General features: G+C 45.9%; 3 protein-coding genes and 1 non-coding gene across 4 annotated transcripts; all 4 read left to right on the top strand.

The window, feature by feature from the left end:
- The first annotated feature begins 1,882 nt into the window (after positions 1-1,882).
- On the top strand, positions 1,883-4,125 carry LOC136482240 (lysM domain receptor-like kinase 4). Its single transcript, XM_066479467.1, has one exon. The coding sequence runs from the start codon at positions 1,945-1,947 to the stop codon at positions 4,039-4,041; it is 2,097 nt and encodes a 698-aa protein (XP_066335564.1). The 5' UTR covers positions 1,883-1,944; the 3' UTR covers positions 4,042-4,125.
- A 1,578-nt stretch (positions 4,126-5,703) lies between these two features.
- TRNAE-UUC (transfer RNA glutamic acid (anticodon UUC)) lies at positions 5,704-5,777 on the top strand. Its single transcript has one exon. It is a non-coding gene; the product is annotated as a tRNA-Glu (tRNA).
- Positions 5,778-5,866: 89 nt separating this feature from the next.
- On the top strand, positions 5,867-8,725 carry LOC136482239 (uncharacterized). The gene is made up of 7 exons (XM_066479466.1): positions 5,867-6,023; positions 6,142-6,238; positions 6,349-6,490; positions 6,565-6,647; positions 7,569-7,703; positions 8,055-8,159; positions 8,330-8,725. Exons 1-7 carry the CDS (start codon positions 5,959-5,961, stop codon positions 8,444-8,446), a joined length of 744 nt encoding a protein of 247 aa, XP_066335563.1. The 5' UTR covers positions 5,867-5,958; the 3' UTR covers positions 8,447-8,725.
- Positions 8,726-15,750: 7,025 nt separating this feature from the next.
- Positions 15,751-17,982, top strand: LOC136482238 (actin-related protein 2/3 complex subunit 5A-like). The gene is made up of 4 exons (XM_066479465.1): positions 15,751-16,075; positions 16,157-16,229; positions 16,316-16,416; positions 17,643-17,982. Exons 1-4 carry the CDS (start codon positions 15,975-15,977, stop codon positions 17,776-17,778), a joined length of 411 nt encoding a protein of 136 aa, XP_066335562.1. The 5' UTR covers positions 15,751-15,974; the 3' UTR covers positions 17,779-17,982.
- Positions 17,983-22,321: the final 4,339 nt, after the last annotated feature.

The following is a 22,321-nucleotide window of genomic DNA, read 5'->3' as shown; positions in this document are numbered from 1 at the left end:
TAGCCTTGTAGAATTTAACCCCCCTCCTAACCCATTTCTGGATCCAGCACTGATGCAATGCAGGAAATTAGCAGGATCTGAAATGTATTTATTTGTAGCCTTTAAACCACAATTACAACCGACCCAAGTGCTGGATCTACTCTGTTGGAGCAAGAACAAGCAGCAGGCCATCTTTGCCATTCTAAATTTGTAAGGTCTCATGATTACATATTCCTCAAGTGCTGGATTTAGGTTCTCCTAGTCTTCCTCATCTGATCTGCTAATTTCTTTTTCTTTTTGCTTCTTTAGAGAAATTGATTTACCAGAAAATTGGATTTAAAAGATTGGTCTACTAACCTTGGCTGATGAGGTATGAATCAGACCTCTAGTTTTTGTTCTTCAAATTTCCTGTTGTTGTTTGCAATAAGATTTCTGACCCTTTCCCCTGCTCTATGTGAGCAGAGCCTTCTCCACGCAGAGCATATCTGTTTTCTTTGTTTTGCTTCTTTCTCAAGTATATCAGTTATTTATCTATGGATTTATGTTTTTGGGCTTTCATTATGGGCTTCTTAGTTGTTGGGCTTTATTATTTTATTCTTCAATTGCACAGAAATTACATATAACAACAATAACAGATCTGCATGGGCCTTCTTTTGCTGTTACAGAATAGCCGTTGAATTTACTTCCAAAGGTGAAAAAATTCATGTGCTACAGCTGATTGAAATCGTGTGTTTTACATGAAACCAACAACTGAATGTTAGCTTGTGGTAAAACACACGGATATGTTTCAACTGAATGTTAGCTTGTGGTAAAACACACGGATATGTCTGTTGGGAAATTATGTGTTTTACATCTAGCCAACAACCGAGTGCTACTTTTCGCTAAAACACGCGGATGCGAGTCGTGCTAGACGATCGATGGCTTGCACGAGCGTTAAGTTGGAAAGATACAAGTGTTGTTGTGTTATGTGTGTTCAGCTGATATTGTTTTAACTTATTATCTCTCACAGAATACTATTCAATCATCTAAAATCAGCCGAACGATGTGAATATGCACCAGGCGAACACCTGAATAAACAATGCTCCAAAGAGATCTGCCGCCTTCTTTTTCTTTCTTTTTGTAAATTGTAAATAAAATAACCAAAAAACAGATGATGGCCTTGACAAGTACAGCACTGCATTGTTGACGTTTCAACTTCAACACGTCTCGTGGCGGCTCAGACATCGCAATATATCGTGCTCGTGCTCGTGCCCGTAAAGTACTCCACTTGACCGTTCTCCTGTCCCGTCACTATCATTTTGGTTTTTGGATAATAATAATAAGGCCGTGTTTAGTTCTCAAAAAGTTTTTCTAAAAAGTGCTATAGTAGCTATCATATTGAATCTTGCGATACGTGCATGGAGCATTAAATTTAGACGAAAAAAAACTAATTGCACAGTTTGGTTGGAAATCGCGAGACGAATATTTTGAATCTAATTAGTCCATGATTAAATATTAATTATCAAATAAAAACGAAAGTGTTTCAGTAGCCAAATTCCCAAATTTCACCCAACTAAACACAGCCTAACAATGACACCATGTCCTGCAATTTGCATGAATCTCAGACAAAATTTAAAGGAAATCGTTTCAGTTTCTTCGTTCACTGTACTAGTAGTACTGTACAGTAGTATAGGAGAGGACGTTTCTGTATTTCCCCCACGTTTTGAACTAGGCCTCTGCTCTGAGGACGCTGACTTTGTCCTAGCAATCTTGTTCGCTGAAAACCGATGGATTTTTCCACGTACGAAAAACAAAAAGTTCAACTCTGCAGCGTCACCGAATGCATTGTTGTCCGGTCCAGTCAGAAGCCAAGTATAAACACCACAACACAAAAGGCCCGTTTTGACTTTGACCTTGACCTGTCCCCCATAAAGCTTGAGCAGAAACCAAGAACTCTGCAGGCCAACGCCGCAGGCTGCTCGTGCGATGGCCTCGTCCCACGATCTCACCGCCATGCTCCTCTTGCTCTTCTCCATCCTCTCCGGCGGGTTGGCGCCGCCGCAAGTCCAGGCGCAGCAGCCCTACGGCACCCAGATCGCCGACTGCTCCAACCAGCACAACTCCTCGGGTCTGCTGGGCTACTTCTGCGGCGCCGCCGGCAGTAGCGCACCACCGTCCTGCCCGACCTTCCTCACATTCACCGCCCGGGCGCCGCGCTCGAGCCTCGCCTCCATCGGGGCGCTCCTCGGCGCCGACCCCGCCAGCGTCTTGGCACACAACGACAACGAGCAGGGCGCCGGCGCCGGGGCGGACGCGCCGCTCCCGGAGGGCACCCGGGTGCTGGTCCCGACGACCTGCGCCTGCACGGCCACGCCGGGGGGCCGGTTCTACCAGCGGAACGCCACGTACGTCGCCGCGGCCGGCGACACGCTGTTCATCATCGCCAACAACACGTTCCAGGGCCTCACGTCGTGCCAGGCGCTCGAGGCGCAGGGGCTCCGCGGCGCGCCGCCGCAGAGCCTCGACGCCGGCCAGTCCCTCCCCGTGCCGCTCCGCTGCGCGTGCCCGACGGCGGCGCAGGCCGCGGCCGGGGCCAGGTTCCTCGTCAGCTACCTCGTCGACGTGTCCGACGAACTCGCCGCCGTGGCCGCGCGGTTCGGGGTCGACGCCCAGACCGTCGCGGAGGCCAACCAGCTGCAGCCGCCGTTCACCATATTCCCCTACACCACCCTGCTCATCCCCGTCAGCGCGCAGCCTAACGTGTCGCGCATCCAGACGCCGCCGGCGGCTCCCCCGCCTCCGCCTGTGGTGGTAGCGCCTGCGCCGGGGAAGAAGAGTGGTAGCCGTGTCGGGCTCTACATTGGCGTTGCCGTGGCGGTGGTTGCCGTCGCCGCGATTGCCTCTGCCGGAGCTTTCCTTGCTCTGAGGGCGAGGAGGAGGCGAGCCCGCGCCGTTCTAGCCGCCGGCGCCGTGGTGGCCGAGAAAGAAGGTAAGGCAGGCAAAGGAAACGACAGGGCGGCGACGTCGTCGGACTTCACCGTCACCGGCGGCGAGTTCTCGCTTTCCACTACCGAGGCGTTCTCGAGCATTTCCGTGACGGACATCAAGTCGTCGCTGAAGGTGTACACCTACGCGGAGCTCAAGGCGGCCACTGACGACTTCAGCCCGGACCGCCGCATCGGCGGGTCGGTGTACCGCGCGGCGTTCAACGGCGACGCCGCGGCCGTCGAGGTGGTCGACCGGAACGTGTCGACGGAGGTAGAGCTGATGCGGAAGATCAACCACCTCAACCTGATCCGCCTCATCGGCCTCTGCCACCACCGCGGGCGGTGGTACCTCGTCACCGAGTACGCCGAGCACGGCGCGCTCCGGGACCGCCTCCTCACGGCCGGCACGGGCGCGGCGGCGCCGCTGACGTGGGCGCAGCGGGTGCAGGTCGCGCTCGACGTCGCCGAGGGGCTCAGGTACCTGCACGAGTACGCGCGCCCGGCGTGGGTGCACATGGACGTCAGCAGCGGCAGCGTCCTCCTGGCCGGCGACGGGCCCCGCGCCAAGCTCCGGGGCTTCGGCGCCGCCAGGGCCATCACGGGCGCGACCGCCGGCGAGGAGGCGCTGTTCACGATGACGAGCCGCATCGCGGGGACGCGCGGGTACATCGCGCCGGAGTACCTGGAGCACGGCTTGGTGTCGCCCAAGGCCGACGTGTACTCGCTCGGCGTCATGCTCCTGGAGCTCGTCACGGGCAGGGACGCCGAGGAGCTGGTGGGCGACGGCGCCATGGGCGACCCGTTCGTCGCGCTGCGCGAGCTCGCCGAGGAGCTCGACGGCAGCGGCGACGCCGTGCTGCAGCGGCTGGAGGAGCTCGTGGACCCGGCGCTGCCTGCGGGGAGCTGCCCGCAGGACGCCGTGGTCATGGTGGTCAGGCTCATCGAGAGGTGTGTCAGGCAAGACCCTGCGCGCCGTCCCACGACCGGGGAGGTGGCGCAGCGCCTCCTCAAGCTGTCGGGGGTCTCGGTGCTCAGCTGGCGGAACTCGCCGGAGTCGCCTCGCAGCTCCGGCAGTGGAAAAGGCCTCATGTACTAGCAGAGTAGTCAGTTTTAGCCAATGGCCATGTGTGCCATCGGACACGAATTATCAAGGTACCAGAGAGAAATCTTACGGTACTTTCACTTTTGAGTTGAATTTTGTTCACCACAAAGAAAAAAAGAACACTGTACACACGTGTGTAGTATATTTGATTGCATTCATGCGCAAAATGTAGATATATGGAGCACATCATTTCCAGACTTCGAAAGTAGAAGCGGTGCAAACCTCCTTGTCAATGGAATCGTGAAAACTCTCTAAAGAAGCATATTTAGACCATTTCTAAGAGGCATTCTAAATTCCACGCTCTATACCTTCATTTGGTTATCCACTCCAAAAAAAATCATCTCTTCAATATTCAGCGTACTCCAAAAGACTAGCTATATCTCACTCTTCATTTCTATTGATCTATATTTATTAGTATTCAAATTAATATGAATTGATGTATTTTTTGTGATCTCTCATAATTAAATCGATACTCTTAAGTTCAAATATTTACGAAAGCAGTCAACTTTGATGAATTTTAACTTATAATATATAAGAGATTTTGACTTAAATCCAGCTAAATTGGGTTCTCTGTTAATACTCTATTGGCAAAAAAAAAAAAAAAGATATTATTTTGTATTTATGAAAGGAGGAGAAGGAATGGAGTTTATGAAAGGAGGAAAAGGGATGGAGTTTTGGAGCAACACAAACGTGTCACTAGGTGTAGCGAGGCACACCGGCCAGCCAAATTTGGCTGCCGACGCACACATGATAGCACGATGGCATTGGCTAGGCCAATTTTCTTATACATTGGTTAAAGAAAACAATAGCGAGTTAGATTCCAACTCTTTGAGATGTTCTTAGGTAGTTTGCGCCTAAGATTTTCCAAGTTATAATTTGGGTATCTTCATCTTAAAGAAATTATTCAAAGCGAAAGCTCCGTACTTATTGGAATAAACAAAGATTACTCATGAACAATTCAAAATTGCACAAAGAATCTTGTGAGAAAAAAAGAAAACCAGGAGTTAAGATTTCTATGTAGAAAAGTTTCCTACGCACCCAAAAAATTTTGCTCTACATTTCTATGCAGTGGTACAGTGCATGATCCTATACGAACTTTCTTTCATGTCTCCAGGACCACTAACGCATAAACCACGTCAAACCAAGAGAGATTAATATCCAAATAGGACGGATTCGAAATTCTCATAGAAAAAATTCCAGTGTGAAAATCCTTATTCAATGAGAAACTGAAAAGGTAAATGCGTTTTTGACGTGTGGTCGATAGGTTGTACAGATGTTAGTTTTGCATTTCTCAACAAGGCTCTCTGCTTTGAATTCCTATATATGACCTTTCAACATTGTGAAAATTCGTGGTGTTGCGAGTTATATACACAACTCATATCTTATGTGTTTCTATTACTATGTTTCAAGGCCCTCAATTTCTAAAAAAATGTAGATCTAATTTTTTTTCACGGCCTATGCTTATTCTAAATTTCTAACACAAGATCTTCATCCGAGAGGTAATCATTTGCGTGTTTCAGTTTTTTTTTTGGAGCAGATAAAGATTACTCATGACTATTTTATCAAAATAAAGTCACTTTAAAATTTATATTTCAGTATTAAACCAAAGGAATAACAATATTACATAGGACAGCCTCAACAAACTATTGACATCAATCCATTGTCGTCTAGTCCGGTTAGGATACCTGGCTTTCACCCAGGCGACCCGGGTTCAAATCCCGGCAATGGAACGCTTTTTTTTGTTCCCTTTCCTCACGCGCCTTTTTTCTTTCCCCCCCCTATCTTGACCCTGACCGTCCATTCACTGATCGGACGGCGATGCTGCCCCGCCGTAGGGTTCAACGGACCCCCAAGTCCGTCCCCAACCCCAGCAGCGCATCCCTTTCCCGCCTGCACACGCCGCCGCCGGCGATGGCCGCCTCCGCCGACGACGTCGCCCCGTCTACCGCCTCCGCCTACCTCGACCCCTCTTACTGGTTCGGTCTCCCTCCCTTCTCTGCTTCACCCTCCTACCCTCCTGACCAGCAAGCAATCTGACTGACTCTGACGCGACAATGGATGGCCTCGGCCTGGCCGTGCGGCGGCCGCTCGCAGGGACGCGCGGTTCGGGAAGGAGGAGCACTACGAGTGGTTCAAGGACTTCTCCCACTTCCGCCACCTCCTCGCGCCGCTCCTCTCCCCGTCCCTCTCGGTGCGTTCCCTTCTTTGCCCTCTCCCAGTCCCTGCTCCTTTTGCCCCCAATCCTGTCACGTACGCGTAGCATCAGTGGTAAAGAGGAGAGCTCTGTTTGCGTGCGTGTAGGTCCTCGAGGTCGGGTGCGGCAACTCGCGGCTCGGGGAGGAGCTCCTGCGGGAGGGCGTCGCCGGCGGCATCACCTGCGTCGACCTGTCCCCCGTCGCCGTCCAGCGGATGCGCGGCCGCCTCGCCGCTCAGGGCACCAGAGGTAGTAAATTTGCTGATAGATAGAGGAAGCTTTCGCACCATCTGGGCTGAGATTTTGGTGCTTTCTTCTTGCAGGCGTGGATGTTGTGGTGGCGGACATGCTTGATCTGCCGTTTGAGCAAGAGAGCTTTGACCTCGTCATCGAAAAGGGCACCATGGTATGTAATGTTCATTAACTCGTTCCATCTTCTGTGTGCCCTAGTGTCACTAAATAGTGCCTTGAAGTCGGGAAAATAATTCAGACTGGCTAGAAAGGCAATCCCATGACCTCAATTTGAAGAGTACACTTCGTTGTTTGGCCTACGCTTTAGTGTTCTAACCATAGTACTGTATTTTGAAAGATAACAAGACAGCTATTTTTAGCACCATTGTTCACATGTTAACAAGAACAAGAGGCTTGCGTCTAGATAGCACGTGCGCAAAAGCTCAACATGTACTGTCCGGTTACAAAAACTAAAACTTGAAGGATGGCTTGTTATCTAGCGTTGAAATGAACAGATTGGATTCGTCTTTAAATGCAATACATCCATTTTATAAGTTTTCTTTAACAGTACAACAGCCAAAGGGCGCCTAGCTCAAGCGGTTAGGTGACCCAGCGGCACTCCTCAGGTCCTGGGTTTGACTCCCCGTGGGAGCAGATTTCAGGCTGAGGTTAAAAAAATCCCTTCGCCCGTCCCCATGTGCCAAAGCGCAGTGGAAGGCTCCGGCCCGGTTCTCACAGGGTTATGGCACCTCCTGCGTCAGGATGGGGGCGGGGGTTCGGGGGTTTTCTCGATCTGTGTGAGAAGATCTTCTTCTTAACGGAAAACCCGGAGGCCGTCATAACCCCCCACAGGTCGAGTTTTTTTTTAACAGTACAACAATATGTTGGAGTTGTGAAATGGTTTCAAAGGAGAACTTCTGCTGAAGTAAATTATATTCCGACAGCGAAGAGGACCTGGTCCGACATTCATGTCTTCAATTAATCATCATTCGAAACAACCCATAGCATGATGTATTCCATTCATTCTACTGGCTAGTGCTATTATTTTACATGATGTTGTCTGTTACACTTAACAAAAGACCATCCTTTTGTACAGGATGTGTTGTTTGTGGACAGTGGCGATCCATGGGACCCCAATCCTACAACAGTGGATAACGTGATGAAAATGCTTAAATGTATCCACAGGGTTTTGAAGCCAGAAGGCGTCTTTGTATCAATTACCTTTGGACAGGTAGGGAGATTTACCAACAATTTTCTGTGTCAGAGTTCTTTTGGTTTTTCCATCTTTCGGTTTGGTCTGAAGATATTTGATTTACCTATTTACAGTATATAAATGTGTGCATTACATGGGAATTGGGTTTCTTTTTGAATGAAATCACTTTTTTTCAGAGCTATGTGCTACTGAACCATTGCTACTGGAAGATGATATTGTGAAATAGTTAAAGACTGTCTTTCCTATAGGATTAAATAAATAAGTAAAGATGGAAAAGAGGATCTGAACTGAAGGCGGAACTGATGTCTTGTCCTTTCCTTTTATCTACTAACCTTCTGTTCTCAATGAAGTACTACTTTTCATATTCAGCCACACTTTCGGCGGCGATTTTTTGAAGCTCCTGAGTTTACATGGTCTGTTGAGTACAGTACCTTTGGTGATGGCTTCCATTATTTTTTCTACACTCTTAAGAAGGTTAATTATGGGCACTTCCTTTGATCTCACTCCATCCTATCAGTTTAGCTTGAATATTTACCTCATACAAATTATGATTTTTCCATTATAGAAGTTTTTTTCATTGCTGCAACTACTTTGCCCTAGAGAAAAGCTATCTCCTTAATTATTTGCCTTTATTTAATCTCTAGGGCAAGAGGTCACTGGAGTCCAGCAGTTTCCAAAATACATTACCAACTGCCCCAAGAATAAATATGGTCCACGAAGAGCTCGAGAGTGAGGATTTTATATTCCTCATAAACCTTTGATGAGCTGTGAGTGGCAGCTTAACAAGCAACTGAGCTAACACAACAAAAAACGTTGGTGATCCTGCAGTGATGTTTTTTTCCTGGGCGGCAAATGGGAAGGATGCCTGTAAAATGTGTGATTTAGGATAGAATTACATTTTGGGCTTTGCTGTTTAGTAATGCTATAATACTGCAGGCCAGAGATCTATGTATGATCTGTTTAAACATTATGAATTTCCTTTTAAAATCTATGTATTGTTTTAACTTCTGAACATATGGAATGAAATTGCATTATTTCTGCTGTTATATGAAATCCATAAATGAGAGTAGTTGTTAAATTTTTTAAACACATTTTTTTTCCTCAGAAACTGATTTAATTTGGCCATTCCTTTTCTTCTCAAAGTTCATGTTTTTTCTCTTTCAATAATTAATTAATTCATGATGTTGTTAGACACAAACTTTTGCCCATCCCCAGCACTCCCTCTTTTAATTTAGGGCTTTTTACATATTTACCATTATTACGATCGCCACTTACAGGAATCGCACTCTTAGAATGACGCTTACAAATTTAACCGTTTTAGTTCGCGCTCCTTTCATTTTTACCACTTTCGCCTATGTGGCACGCCAGCTCGTGCTGACACGCTGGCACCGGCACGGGAAATGACCCCGCTGCCCCTGGCCATCTTTCAATTAGACGCGCCGTTGCCCTCTCCCTTTCCCCCCTCCCCATTTCGTTCGCCGCCGCCTCCTTCCTCTGCCCGCCTATCGCCCCCATCCTGCTTGTCTCCACCGACACGGCCACCACAGACGACAACCATGTCGCATAGGGCGGAGTCATCCAGCTCGAGTAGGCCGACGAGGAGGCTGAGTTCCGCGGTCGCTAGGTTTGTGGCCTATCCGGTTGGTACGGAAACAGGGCTCCCCTTGATTGTCTGCCCCGATTGCAAGTTCGCTCGTGTGATTGAGCTTCGCGTGGTGCAGGACACTCGAAACAAGGGCCGCAGCTTCTTCAAATGCCCTAGAAACGGGGTGAGTTTTGGTGATTTTCCTTTTTCCTTCATTCTAGCCCTAGCTTGTCTTATTTATTTCTTTTTTTGCACAATCCGCAGCTCTGTAGCTTCTATAGGTTCTAGAAGGCTTATTTCGATGAATTGGTCGACAAGAAGATCATCAGGATTTGCTGCGAGGAGATTGAGGAACTGGTGGAGGAGGGAGGAGAAGAGCACAGTGAAGGCGCCCATCTGGGGGTGGAGGGCTTGAAGGACCTGAAGACTGAGGCACTGGAGAAGAAGCTTGAGAAGATGATGTCAAAAATGAACTATGTCATTGTTTGTCTTGTGGTTGTTGTGTTTGGAGTAGTTTTCAAATCTATGATGACCTGATGTAGTGACTTTGTATGACAATGAACCCTTTTATTTCAATGAAATTGGTTGTCCAGTATGCTTGAATGAATGAGCAGTTGGAATTGTGCATTCTCAGTTTCAAATGAATGAGCAGTTGGAGTTGTTTTCAGTGAATGAGCAGTTACAACCAACTTGTAATGAAAAAGAGCAACTGTAAGCTGACATTGAAATAGGGGCTAATTGTTTGCCATTACATTACATAAATAAGATGTTCTTGACATTCAAATAGGGGTTGGTTTGCCATCGCATAACTGAGATGTTCTTCACTACCAAAATAAGGGCACCATGCTTACTGTTTCTGTGCCCATTTAAGTACATAACATAAATTACATGACATTGAACACAAAAGTTTCAGATCATTGCATAAAAGGCCATCCATGGTTACTTGGCCTTGGCCTTGCCCTTCCCCTTGTCCTTCTCTCCATTCTTCTTAGGTGGTGGAGTTTTCTTCACTTTAGTTGCTAACTGCTTCCTCGGTGTAATTTTCTTCAAAGGCTCAGGTTGGATTTCATCTTGTGCAAACAGTGCCCTACTATAGGAAAAACATATTTAGTTACCAGCATAGTTTCAATTAACCATCTTAAAGAAGATGAAATGAGTACCTTCTAATTGGTGTTTCTGGTAGAACAGCTTCCAAAGCCATGAGTTCCAGGCCTCCTTCTTCCCTTGCTGCTGCAAATTCATTTCTTGTAGCTTCCATTTCCTCCCTTGCTGCTGCTTCTGCTAGTTCCCTTGCTGCTTCTGCCTTCATTTGTGCTTCCAGGGCCTCCCTCTTAGCTTTTGCTGATGCTTCTCTTGCCAATGCTGCTCTTGTTCTTGGAGTTAGTGCTTCATCACCACCAGATGTCTTGGCCTTCTTCCTCCCAACCTTGGCTGGTTTCTTCTTACTTGCTCTCTTCCTAAAAAGTGTAGGGTCAGTGGTTATCATTTACAAAAAAAAACAAAAACAAGTAAATCACAGTTAGAAGGCACCTTTTCTTTGTTCCAGTGTGGGGACACTTCCAGCTACTAGCCCTGTGACCATACTCTTTATAGTTTGGGCACCTAACTTGCCTAGTTGCTTTGCTTCCTATCTCCCTTGCTGGTTTCATCCTATTTTTCCTCAATCTTCTAGGCTCTTTCTTTTTCTGTAGTGGAGGGTGTACTTTGTACCCCTTGGCCACCTCAGGCCATTGATTCCTATCAGTGATGCTTGGAATTATACCTGCATATGCTGCTTGAAACTTGACCACAGAATAATAGTTGTCCACAAAGGATCCCATGTCAGGGTTCCTCATGCTGGTGATAACTGTTAGTGCATGTGGACATGGTTTACCAGTTAGTTGCCATTGCCTACAAGTGTAAATTTTCTGAGGTAAGTACACAGCATGCCTTCTAACTTCTTCATCTTTGTACACCTCAGTGACCTCAGCTTCAGTAGGGTGACCTTTGGAAACATGCATGTGACCTAGTCCCCTGGAGGCAGCATTGAGCTGATAGATGACAGCAGGCAATATACCAGGAGGCAATGCTATAGAAATCTTCCTTCTTTTGGCAAACAAGATCATTATCTGCTCTCTAATGGCATCTACCATGCAGTGCACAGGCAGGTCTTTGTGCTCTTTGATCCAAGCATTCCAAGATTCTGCTAGATTGTTGTTTATGTAGTCACACTTGATATCAGCAGAGAACTTGCTTCTTGCCCAAAGAAATGGATGGTGCTCATCAAGCCATTTCTGCACCTCTAGACTAGCTGCCAACACTTTGTCAAAGAAGTACTTGAACTTATGTGGGGAATATGCTCTAGCTGCAGGCCACATATTCTTGCCATACACATCACCTGTGTAGTACTTCTTCATATTCTCCATCAAATGCCTAAAACATTCTCTCCACTCTGCATCTGGAAACACACTTTTTACAGCTAACTCCAAACCCTTGTATGTATCTGTGCAGATTGCTAAGTGCTCCATGGGTCCAATTGCTTTCCTAAGTTGTTCCATAAACCAAACCCAATTGTCTTTTGTCTCAGAGTCAAAGAAGCCAAATGCTAAAGGAAACAACCAGTTATGGCCATCTAGAGCTAAGGCTGCTGGCATGTGGCCATTCCAGGACCCATTCAGAGCAGTGGAGTCTACACTGATATAAGGCCTACAACCATTCAAAAAACCATCTATACTTGCTTTGAATGCATAGAAGAATCTGCTAAACCTAACTTTGCCTTCATCATCTGTGATAGTGTCTATCTCTACCACACTACCAGGTGATCTCAGTTCTATCTCAGCCTTTATCCTATACAACCAATCGAAAGAATCATTCCACTTACCAAAAAGCTTTTTAGATGCTCTCCTAGTCCCATTGTACACTATCTGGTAGGGGATGTCAATACCATATTTGAATTTCAACTCCTTTTTCATCTCTGTAGCCCCCATTGATGACTTCTTCTTTAAGAATTGAACTGCTCTCTCTGCCACCCATTTTATTGAGACCATAGTGTTAGCTTCAACCCTTTGTGTAGATGCACACTTATGATCTTGTTTATTTATTTGAATCTACATGTACAAAAAAAGCCATACATAAGTATAATTGAAAGGATTCAAACCACCAGTTCAATGGAGAAGATGCAATGCAAACAAAAACTACAACAAACATGTGTGAAAGCATCTAGGCCCCTAGTTGGGTTTCGGTGATTAATGACAATACAAGATTACTATGACTAACGTGTGTTTTGCAGAGACAAGTAAGTTATGTCATGGTAATGGAGATCAATTGGGCAATCAAGGTTGTCATGCCCCTACGATGGAAATCATTTCGGTTTTCAAAGGATGGACGACAAGGTTAAGGATGACTAGTTCTAAGTGTCGATTGGAGTTGGAGTGACACTTAGAGTAGTTTAGGACTTTGTTTTTCCTTTGGCCATACTATTAAGGGGGGTATGGATGGGTAGCTTGACCTAGGTGAGTATAGTGAGTTAGGTGTGGCGCACACTTGTTAAAACTAGCTCTAGCTAGCTCCTATGAATGCCTAAGATCCTTTGGAGCAAACTTCATTCACATATGATCGAGAGTTGGAAGTGAATGGAGGGTCAAATACTGACCGGACGCTGGCTCCGGGGCGACCGGACGCTGGCCGCAGGGTCCGGTCAGTTCATTTGATCAAGCAGATTGCATTCGGTGCGACCGGACGCTGGAGAGGTCAAGTGACCGGACGCTGAGAGGCAGCATTCGGTCGACTCTAGTAAGGTTCCAGAGAAGGGAATCTGTGACCGGACGTGTCCGGTCAGTACTGATCGGACCCTGGGGGTTCAGCGTCCGGTCGAGTCCAGTAAGGTTCCAGTAAGGGTTTAATGCGACAGGACGCGTCCGGTCAGCGGTGACCGGACCCTGCCAGCGTCCGGTCAACACATATTCACTGGTTCACGGGTTGAACTGACCGGAGCGTCCGGTCAATACGACCGGAGCATCCGGTCACCCCGCAGAAGCTCATAACGGTTCGTTTTTCAGGCTGCCTTATAAATAGAAGCTCCACTCGTGTGTGGAGTCACTTTTGCTCATTCCAACAGCTGAGAAATACGTTAGTGAGTGCCAAGAAGAGCAAGGTCCTAGTGAGGTGATTGAGATTTGAAAATCCAAGAGAGTAGCCTCATTAGTGAATCAAGAGTAGTCAAGTGTGCATCCATCTTCTCATTAGGCTTCGCGTGGTTAAGTGAGAGTTCGTGCTTGTTATTCTTGATGATCGCCATCACCTAGACGGCTTGGTGGTGATTGGGAGCTTGGTGATCACCCGACGGAGCTTGTGGGTGACCCAACTCAAGTTGTGAGCGGCTTTGGGTGATTCACCATGACGGAGTGTCAAAGAATCAACTCGTATAGAGCACTTGATCCTTGCGCGGATCAAGGGGGAGCTACACCCTTGCGTGGGTGCTCCAATGAGGACTAGTGGGGAGTGGCGACTCTCCGATACCTCGGCAAAACATCGCCGAGTTCCTCTCTCTCTATTTACTTTGAGCATTTACTTTGAGCATTTACTTTGAGCAATTCAATACTTGTTCTTACATTCATAGAATTGCTATGCTAGAGTAAGTTTGGAACATAGGTCGCAAGTCCGTTGTGTATTAGATTAATAGAAACACTTTTCTAGGCATAAGGGGTTAATTGGGCTAACCGTAGGATTTGATTATTGAAAGAAAATTTAGAATTAGCCCAATTCATCCTCCTCTTGGGCATCTTGATCCTTTCAATGTGTATAAAATCAGAAAATGTACCCTGACACTGCCATCATGTTGGGTTCTGGCTCTAAGTTTCCATGGGTAGCCTAGAGCACCACAGCAGACCCTGTATCTTTCTGTGTCTGAATGCTCAGTAACAAGCTCAAACTCCCTTTTTATAGCATATTGTTTAATTGCTAGCCTAAGCTCCTCCATGCTGGGATACACAGTGCCTATACTCATATCAGGATTGTCCCTGTCCTATTCATACAGTGGCTCTTCATGAGCAATGTCATCAACATCAACAGCTGCTGTATTCATGTCTTCATGCATCTGTGCTGACATAGCTGGAATTGGTACCTCTTGTGTACCATGTTCTTCCTCTCTTGCCTCAGCTTCCTTGAATCCCATAGCCTCATATATCTGATCCTCAGCAACAAGCCGTGTAGCAGTACCATCATCTTTAGGGTTCTCTTGAATGGTTAGAATGCTCCAATCAACTACTACTATAGGTTGTTCATCATGGGGGGTGGGGTGCTACAAGTATCACCATAGCCTTCAACATCATTAGGCTCTGCACTATGTTCATTAGTCACACCAGAGACACATCTAGCTCTAGAAGCAGCTGAACTAGCATTGTCATTACACACACCTTTCTTGACAACATCAACTGTAAGAAAAGCCACCCTCTCATCCCAGTGGTCCTTAATCATTTGCTGCACATGTTCATCCCTCCTAAGCTTCCACTCAGAGCCAGTCTCTTGGTCTACAACCCAGACTGCAAGTGTTTGAGAAGGCCCCCAGATAATCTTGGTTGATATATCATCATAGAATTTAGCAAGAAAATACTGATCGTTCCTATCAAACCAGATGTCATGCTGCTGCTCTGCCATGACCACTGGACCATATTCATCAGCAACATATGGACCAACCTTAACAACTAGCCTAAATGCACTGCCAGGATCGATCCTGGCATCATCATAGACATAGAAAAACATGAGCAAGTACAGACTAAGTACTACACACCTATTGTGGTAAAGTGCTTACCAAGGAGGGCGATCACCAGTGGCCATTGCGACACGGATCAGATGGAGACGTACTACATCAATCGTCTATGAAGAAAATAGCAGAGCAAGACTAAATCAGCGAACATTAACCTAATCCCTAACCCTACTCGGCGCGGGCTCTCTACCACACTACGAAGTAGGGCACGTACCTTCGATCCGTCGATGATGGATGTGCCGAAGAACACCAAGGTTGCCGTCCGTGGTGGCCGTGGCGGTGGAGATGAGCAGGATGGGGGCGGCGGGCGGGCAGAGGAAGGAGGCGGCAGCGAACGAAATGGGGAGGGGGAAAAGGAAGAGGGCAACGACGCGTCTAATTGAAAGATGACCGGGGGCAGCGGGTCATTTCCCGTGCCGGTGCAAGCGTGTCAGCACGAGCTGGCGTGCCACATAGGCTAAAGTGGTAAAAATGAAAGGAGCGCGAACTAAAACGGCTAAATTTGTAAACGCCATTCTAAGAGTGCGATTCCTGTAAGTAGCGATCGTAATAATGGTAAATACGTAAAAAGCCCTTTAATTTAGTGTTACGAACTGCATAAAGATGAGATTTTGAAGCACACTCCCTCCTTTAATTTAGTGTTACAAACTGCGTAAAGTTGAAATTTTGAAGCTACTGTTTGATGGTAGAGAGAAATTAATAACCTTTACCAATTTTCTCGTTCTATCCCGTCCTCCGATTCTCTCCTGTGTCCTGTCACTCCTCTGTTCCTCTCTCTGGTTATCGGTGAGCAGAGACACCGACCCCGTCCACCGGACAGCCCCGCCCAGCTACCCCAGATCCGTTCGTTCACTGACGACCCTGTTCACCGGATCCAGTCGTTTACAGACGCGGGACGCCCGTCCTTTTCGTAGCAGCCCCGGCAGCCAACCCCGCCCTCCGTGTCGCCGGCGCCGGCGGGATGGCTTCGTCGGCGGCGTACCCCGACGCGGACGAGAACCTGGAGGCCATCATCACCCGCATCGAGCAGAAGTCCCGAAAGATCGAGACCCTCCTCAAGCAGTACGCCCCCCCTTTCCCTCTCCTCTCGACCCCTCCCCTGCTTTTGATTCGCCTGCTCATTTCTCCTCGGCGTGGGGGCAGGTCGAAGCCGGTGGAGGCCCTGAAGACGGCGCTCGAGGGGTCGCCGCTCAAGACCCGCGACGAGCGATGCAAGGTTCGGTCTTGATATGGCTCGTCTCGTTTCTTCCGTGGGTTCGATCTGGGTTTCTTGGATTGTTCATTCATGTCGGTTGCGCGCAGTCGGCGAACTGGATTGTGGTGCACCGCGCGATGATGGCGATCAGGGACGTCGACGGCATGTTCAACTCCCTGGATCCCGAGTACTACGACATCCTCATGAAGTAAGGGATACCACCTCTCCCCTGCTCCTCCCTTTCCATCACTTGCTTCCCACATCCAAATTTACTGGTCAGAGAAGGTCAGTGGTTTCCAATTCGAGTCCTGGCAATCACCGCTTCCTAGTTGAGATCCCAGAACTAGATATCAATCACTGCATTATAAATTTTGTTGCATTGATCCACGGTGATTGTGTAATGGTATTGCTACAAAACTTTAGTTTTTTATGACATCAGTTTTGTGCGGTGGGATGACAGTTGATGATTGAGAACAGTTATGCTGTACCTAACATTGGTGATTTTCATCCTGCCATGCTTGTTATCATTTGTCATTCTGCTGCGGTAGCTGGTTGGGATTTTGGGAAATTTTGTTTTGCCCTTGCAGTCTAGATGTTGCTTAATTGTGTGTTAATTATTGGGAAATTGGATTGGAGAGAGCACACAATGGAACCTTTGATTATACCATTACTTTGTGTGGTCAGGAGGATATAACATTTCAATTATTTCATGGGACTGTACAACTTCCAGTAAAAAATGAGTGCATTCTAGAATGCATGCAGTCAGTCTATGTTTGTTTGGATCGACCATATGATTAGTAGTTCAATTTACTTAAAAAAATTATTGTAATTCCGTTGACCTAAAATTAATTTAGAATAGGAATTGCTGATCAAGTTAATGCTTTGGACTGGATGACACACTGTTTTATGAAATCTGTTCTATAAACGACAGTGTACTATTGACAAAATGACAATGAGTTGTATGATTCAATACCTGAACAAGCTCGGTTCTATAATCGACAGTGTACTATTGACAAATGACAATGAGTTGTATTACTCAATACCTGAACAAGCTCTGTTCTATAAACGACAGTGTTGACAAAATGACAATGAGTTGTATGACTCAATACCTGAACGAGCTTTGGATACTATGGGCTGTCACTTAGATGTGTGCATTTCTTGTTTAATATTGCTCACGACATGATCGAACGAACATGTATGTATGCTGATCAATATTCCTATGCTTGTCCACTTTATCACGTTTCACGTCATCCTTGATTTCACATTATTGAAGGTTGATGTGCCGCTCACCTTAGAACTGTGGTAAAATTAAGTTAGCTGTACACCATTTTACTCACATATCTCTCTTTATTTCTGTCTTGGAATTGTTGCCTTCTATGATTCCTTTTATGCTAATATGAAGATTATTAGTCTCTAAATATCAGTGTGATGCAGGTACCTTTATAGAGGTTTATCTACAGGGGATAGGCCAACATGTGATCAGTGCCTCAAAATTCATGAAAAACTGACTGAGAAGGCAGGCCTAGGCTGTATATTGCGGTCCCTTGCTGATACTGTAAACACTGTATGAGCTTTGTCTCTGCTGCTGAGGGTGGATATAACAAAGTTCTCTTCTTGCTCTTTACTGTGATAAATCACATCAGGAAAATTAGCTGTAATTGTTAACTAGATGTTTTACATTCTCTCTTTCTTTGCCATTAGGCAATTTCAGTTAGAGCATCATTGTACCCTAACTAGAATGGCGGAAATAAATGTGTATTATGTTGGTTTTCAAGTCTTTGTACTTGACGGTTATATTTTTTTTGCTAAGTGATTTCTGTACCATCAGAGCTGAATAAATGTCTTTTTGACACCAATTATTACACTTCCAACTTATGGTTATGTTCTTGATCCTAAATGTATATTATCTGGCTATCAGAGCCCTTTGTGTCTAATTGTTCCCTCCTCAATGCTCAGCTTCATAATTTATTATTAAGTGCTTAGAGTTGTTATTCTTTCCTTCCCAAATGGATTTTCATACTAGCAAACAGAAAAGGACATGTCCTGTGATAAGTGCTGAAAGTGAAATTATTCTATATATGGTGCTAGAATAACATCTAGCAATCATCTCAAAATGTTACTAGTATCAGCATTGTCATCTTGGTAAAGTAAGTAAAACACTAGCTAAAACCATTGTTCTACCTGAAACCTTGAAGCACTATATATCAGGTAGTTAAAACTCTGAAAAATATTTTCGTAGACAAGTAGTAACAGTACTAGTGAAAATATTGCTGCATTATACTCCATGTTAATGACTTTTAGAAATAAGGAACATATTTGCATGCATATCTAGCTAGATTATATACTCAATGTCAATGATTTGTATAAATAGCCAACAAACTGCATTATATTAGTGCAACAGCATTTTCAGCAACCAATGTAACACCCTAAAATTTGCATAACTTTGAATAGGAGAAAATGATTAATTATGCATTTTTGTGGGCATTTGAATTTAGGAAAATAATAATTTTATTAAATTAAAATCAAATGTAGGTTCACAATCATGTGTGCGCGTCCATGCTGCTGCATATCTTTTTGGCCCTGTTCGGCTGGCTGAATCTTGACTGTAACTGGCTGAAAATACTGTTCTGACTGAATTGTTGTGAGAGAAAAACACTATTCCGGCTGAAAAAATAAGCCGAACAAGCCGAATATGGGGTAAGCCAAACGGGGCCTTTGTATTGCTTGATTTGAAATCAGATTCCAAGTTGAATTGAATTTGCATTCAAAATTGATTTTGAAATTGTTTTGGAAAAATTGAAAAAAGAGAAAACGAATTCCCCTCTCTCCCCTTCCTTTCGGCCTGGTTGGCCTGCTTCTGCCCGTGGCCTGCTTCTAGCGCTGGCCGCCTCATTTCCCTCCACGTGGCCCGCTCCTTCGCGCGGCCTAGCCGAGCGCCTCCCTTCCCGCAGTGGCCCAGCAAGGCAGCTGTCCTAGCTCCGCACGTCGCGCCGCGTCTCCGTCCCGCTGACGCGCCGGGCCCGTCCGTCAGGCGTTCTTCTTCCTCCGTCACGTAACCGAGCCAGAGACCACCGCCCCGCCGCCGCCCGAGTCCGGCCCTGCTACGTCGCGGGTGCCGTGCCTCCCAAGACGTCGCGCCCCTTTAAATATCGCCCGTGCCTGCGCCGCCCTCCTTATCCCTCCTTGCAGCAAGCTTTCCGCCTCGCCAAAGAGGTCGCAGCCGCATCGCCCTAGCGCCGCCACAAGCTTGGAAAGCCGCCGCTGTTTCGCCGAGCGCCGCGCAGTCGTCGCTTCCCGTCCGTTCTTTTCGGCTCCGGTGAGATCCCCATCTCCTCCGCTCTCTTCCTGTGTCACCGGTGAGTCCAACTGTGCGCTGTAGGCCGAACACCGAGAACTCCGATGAGCCGGCAATGGCGCCGCTGTGACCGACTTTTCCGGCTGGCCGTCGTCCTCCTTCCCCACATGATCTGTTTTGGCCCGTTAGATCGGGATCCAACGGCCGATATCCAATGAACCGATTCGGCTAGCTATTTTGCAAAAAGGTCCCTCGGGTTTTTTAATTATAGAACCCGCCATCCCTAGCGTCTTTTCAGATTCCGTTTTCTTTTTCTGAAAGCGTACTTTAGTTCGGTTAGATTGAAAATACGTTTTGAGCTATTTACAGTTTCGCCACTCAACTTGTTTTAGCCATAAAATCTCCGTTGTAACTCCGATTTGATTCGTTGACGTTGCGTTAGGTTCATAATTAAGTAATCTACATGTTCATACTACTGTTATGTAGGTTTTCAACTTTTAAAATTCGAGGTTAGATTTAATCTATTATTTTACTAAAGGAAAACTTGTTTAATTCATAACTTCTTCGTTTTAGCTCTGATTTTTGTGATCTTCGCGTCTGTGTGTTTATAGTGAGACGTAGATTCATTTTTCAAACTTTCCATCTTGATTTATGCTATTGGTGTACTATTCTAATCTATAGCTTTTGTTTGCTATGCATGATTGTTCCTGGATGCTTGTATGTTGCTGTGATTATCGAGTATAGACGATGAGCAATTCATGGGTGACCAAGAATACTACTTTGACCAGCACGAACATCAAGAGTACTTTACTCAAGGCAAGTATAGCATGGGATCATCCTTGATTCCTATTCACTTTAATATATTAAATTCATGTTGCATGAGTCACCTTGATAGGGATTCCCTAGAATTGAACTTTTACCTTGTCACCTACGGGTTATGCATTGGGTAGCTTTGCTAGTGCTCAATTAAACCATGATCTTGTAACTTGACTAATGGTATATGCAATAAACATTAAAGTATGACTTTTTAGCAACTTGGAAACAGGGGGCTAGAGTATTTAGTTACTTTCTAAATGGTTCAGATTCCTCTCCCTAAGGACTTATCTGTAAGTGATCATCCGATAGTACAACTGTGAGGGCTACATGGCTCTGGCTTTAGCTCAGTATGAGGACCTTTTTCTAGCTTGTTAGTGGTTACATTTATTGGCGTAAGAATGGCTTGCCGAATTGGGTATAGTACGGCCTCTGTCCCCTTGTGTATAGGCTGCGTGTCATTGTGCATCGGGAAGGGGGCTCTACATCTGTTTGCCGAGTGAATCTAATGGCGCTAACTTGTTAGACAAACCTTTAAAAGGCTTCATAGTGAACCCTGCCGACCTTCCTTGGTAGTGGGTGAAGAGGTTGTCCGCCTTGGGCGAAAGGGTAAATCACGACTCACAGTGAAAGTGCACAACCTCTGCAGAGTGTAAAACTGGTATATCAGCCGTGCTCACGGTCACGAGCGGCCTTAGAACATTTACGGAATAGATGATGAAGACTGATGATATTGATGATGAAAATGCTCAATATTGATTACTGTTTATGCAACTCATTATTCATATTTACATTGATCATGTGTTTTGCATTGGGACTTGAAACCACTTGTTGCTACTCTTATGCTAAAAATTGTGACAACTAAAAGCTAAGTGCTGTTAAACCTGTGTCAAGCCTTTTGAGCCTCATGAACCCCATGTTACACTTGTTGAGTACGACATGTACTTGTTTATTTTCATTATTTGGATAAAAATCCCACATGGGTAACAGATGGCTATGGGTATGATGAATTTCTTGAGGACTTCTAGACTTATGGTCAACCAGTCGACGTCCCTGTGAAATGGAGCTTCCATGAGAGATCTTTTCTTTATACTTCCGCTATATCTATGTGAAGACTCTGCCTTAATATTCGTGATGTAATAAACACTTATGATGATACTATTCATAATTTGTCAGCTTATGTGTGTGACTGATCTCTAGGCGCACATAAGATTTTGCATCCCATTTTATCCTTAAAATCAGGTGTGACAGATTGGTATCAAAGTTGTGTTGACTATAGGATGCAAGCCTAGTTAGCAATGGTTATTTTAGTTTCTTTTGCTTCACTCATTTCATGCTTTCTATCTCACCCTTGTTATTTGCTAAAGTTTTATACTTCTTTTTTCTTACTCTATTATGAAAATTATTGCTTCTAATCTAATCTAACTAAATTTAATTCTATAGATGCCTCATGCCAGTAAGACTGCCCGCATCAGCACCGGAGGTTACTACCCGCCTCGTGGTTTGTCCATAGAGACTGAGGAGGAGGAACCCCAGGAACAAGAATTTGATTCGCCAACACCTGAACCTACGCCTGAGTCAGTCCAGGAGGAACCCGAAGAAGTCGAGGTCGTCCAACTGTCTGACGATGATGACGAGGAAGATGTCGTTGAAGAGGATGAGCCGATCCCGCCCCTAGGATGGGCAAAAAAGGTTTGGTATAAGCCGGGATGTGAACCTCCGTTTCACACCACCGACTCATGAGCATTCTTCAGACCTACTACGGTGACTGGGATGCAGCTGTGGAGTACGTCTGCAATTAACATACGCACCCGCTAGAAGACACCTATTGGAAGATCAGGGTGTGCATCTCCATCAATGGCGAATAGAAAGGCGCATATCAGCTGGATTCAAACTATGCACATCATGCTCACTGTGCTACCATGGAGGATAGCATAGAAGATGCATCCGCTGAAGCTTGCATAGGTCTCCGTGGTCATCGATTCGAGGATATGAAGAATGACCA

This window comes from Miscanthus floridulus, chromosome 9 (assembly GCF_019320115.1).
Source record: "Miscanthus floridulus cultivar M001 chromosome 9, ASM1932011v1, whole genome shotgun sequence".
Classification (NCBI taxonomy): domain Eukaryota; kingdom Viridiplantae; phylum Streptophyta; class Magnoliopsida; order Poales; family Poaceae; genus Miscanthus; species Miscanthus floridulus.
Note: the sequence above shows the minus strand (reverse complement) of the source record. Positions and strands in the feature narration are given on the sequence as shown.

Bases quoted from the DNA above. Each gene is read 5' to 3' on its own strand.
- LOC136482240 (XM_066479467.1), top strand. From the start codon at position 1,945: ATGGCCTCGTCCCACGATCTCACCGCCATGCTCCTCTTGCTCTTCTCC.
- LOC136482239 (XM_066479466.1), top strand. From the start codon at position 5,959: ATGGCCGCCTCCGCCGACGACGTCGCCCCGTCTACCGCCTCCGCCTAC. The intron at 7,704-8,054 runs GTAGGGAGATTT...TTTCATATTCAG, and splicing joins TATCAATTACCTTTGGACAG to CCACACTTTCGGCGGCGATT. The intron at 8,160-8,329 runs GTTAATTATGGG...TTTAATCTCTAG, and splicing joins TTTTCTACACTCTTAAGAAG to GGCAAGAGGTCACTGGAGTC.
- LOC136482238 (XM_066479465.1), top strand. From the start codon at position 15,975: ATGGCTTCGTCGGCGGCGTACCCCGACGCGGACGAGAACCTGGAGGCC. The intron at 16,076-16,156 runs GTACGCCCCCCC...GCGTGGGGGCAG, and splicing joins ATCGAGACCCTCCTCAAGCA to GTCGAAGCCGGTGGAGGCCC. The intron at 16,417-17,642 runs GTAAGGGATACC...AGTGTGATGCAG, and splicing joins TACTACGACATCCTCATGAA to GTACCTTTATAGAGGTTTAT.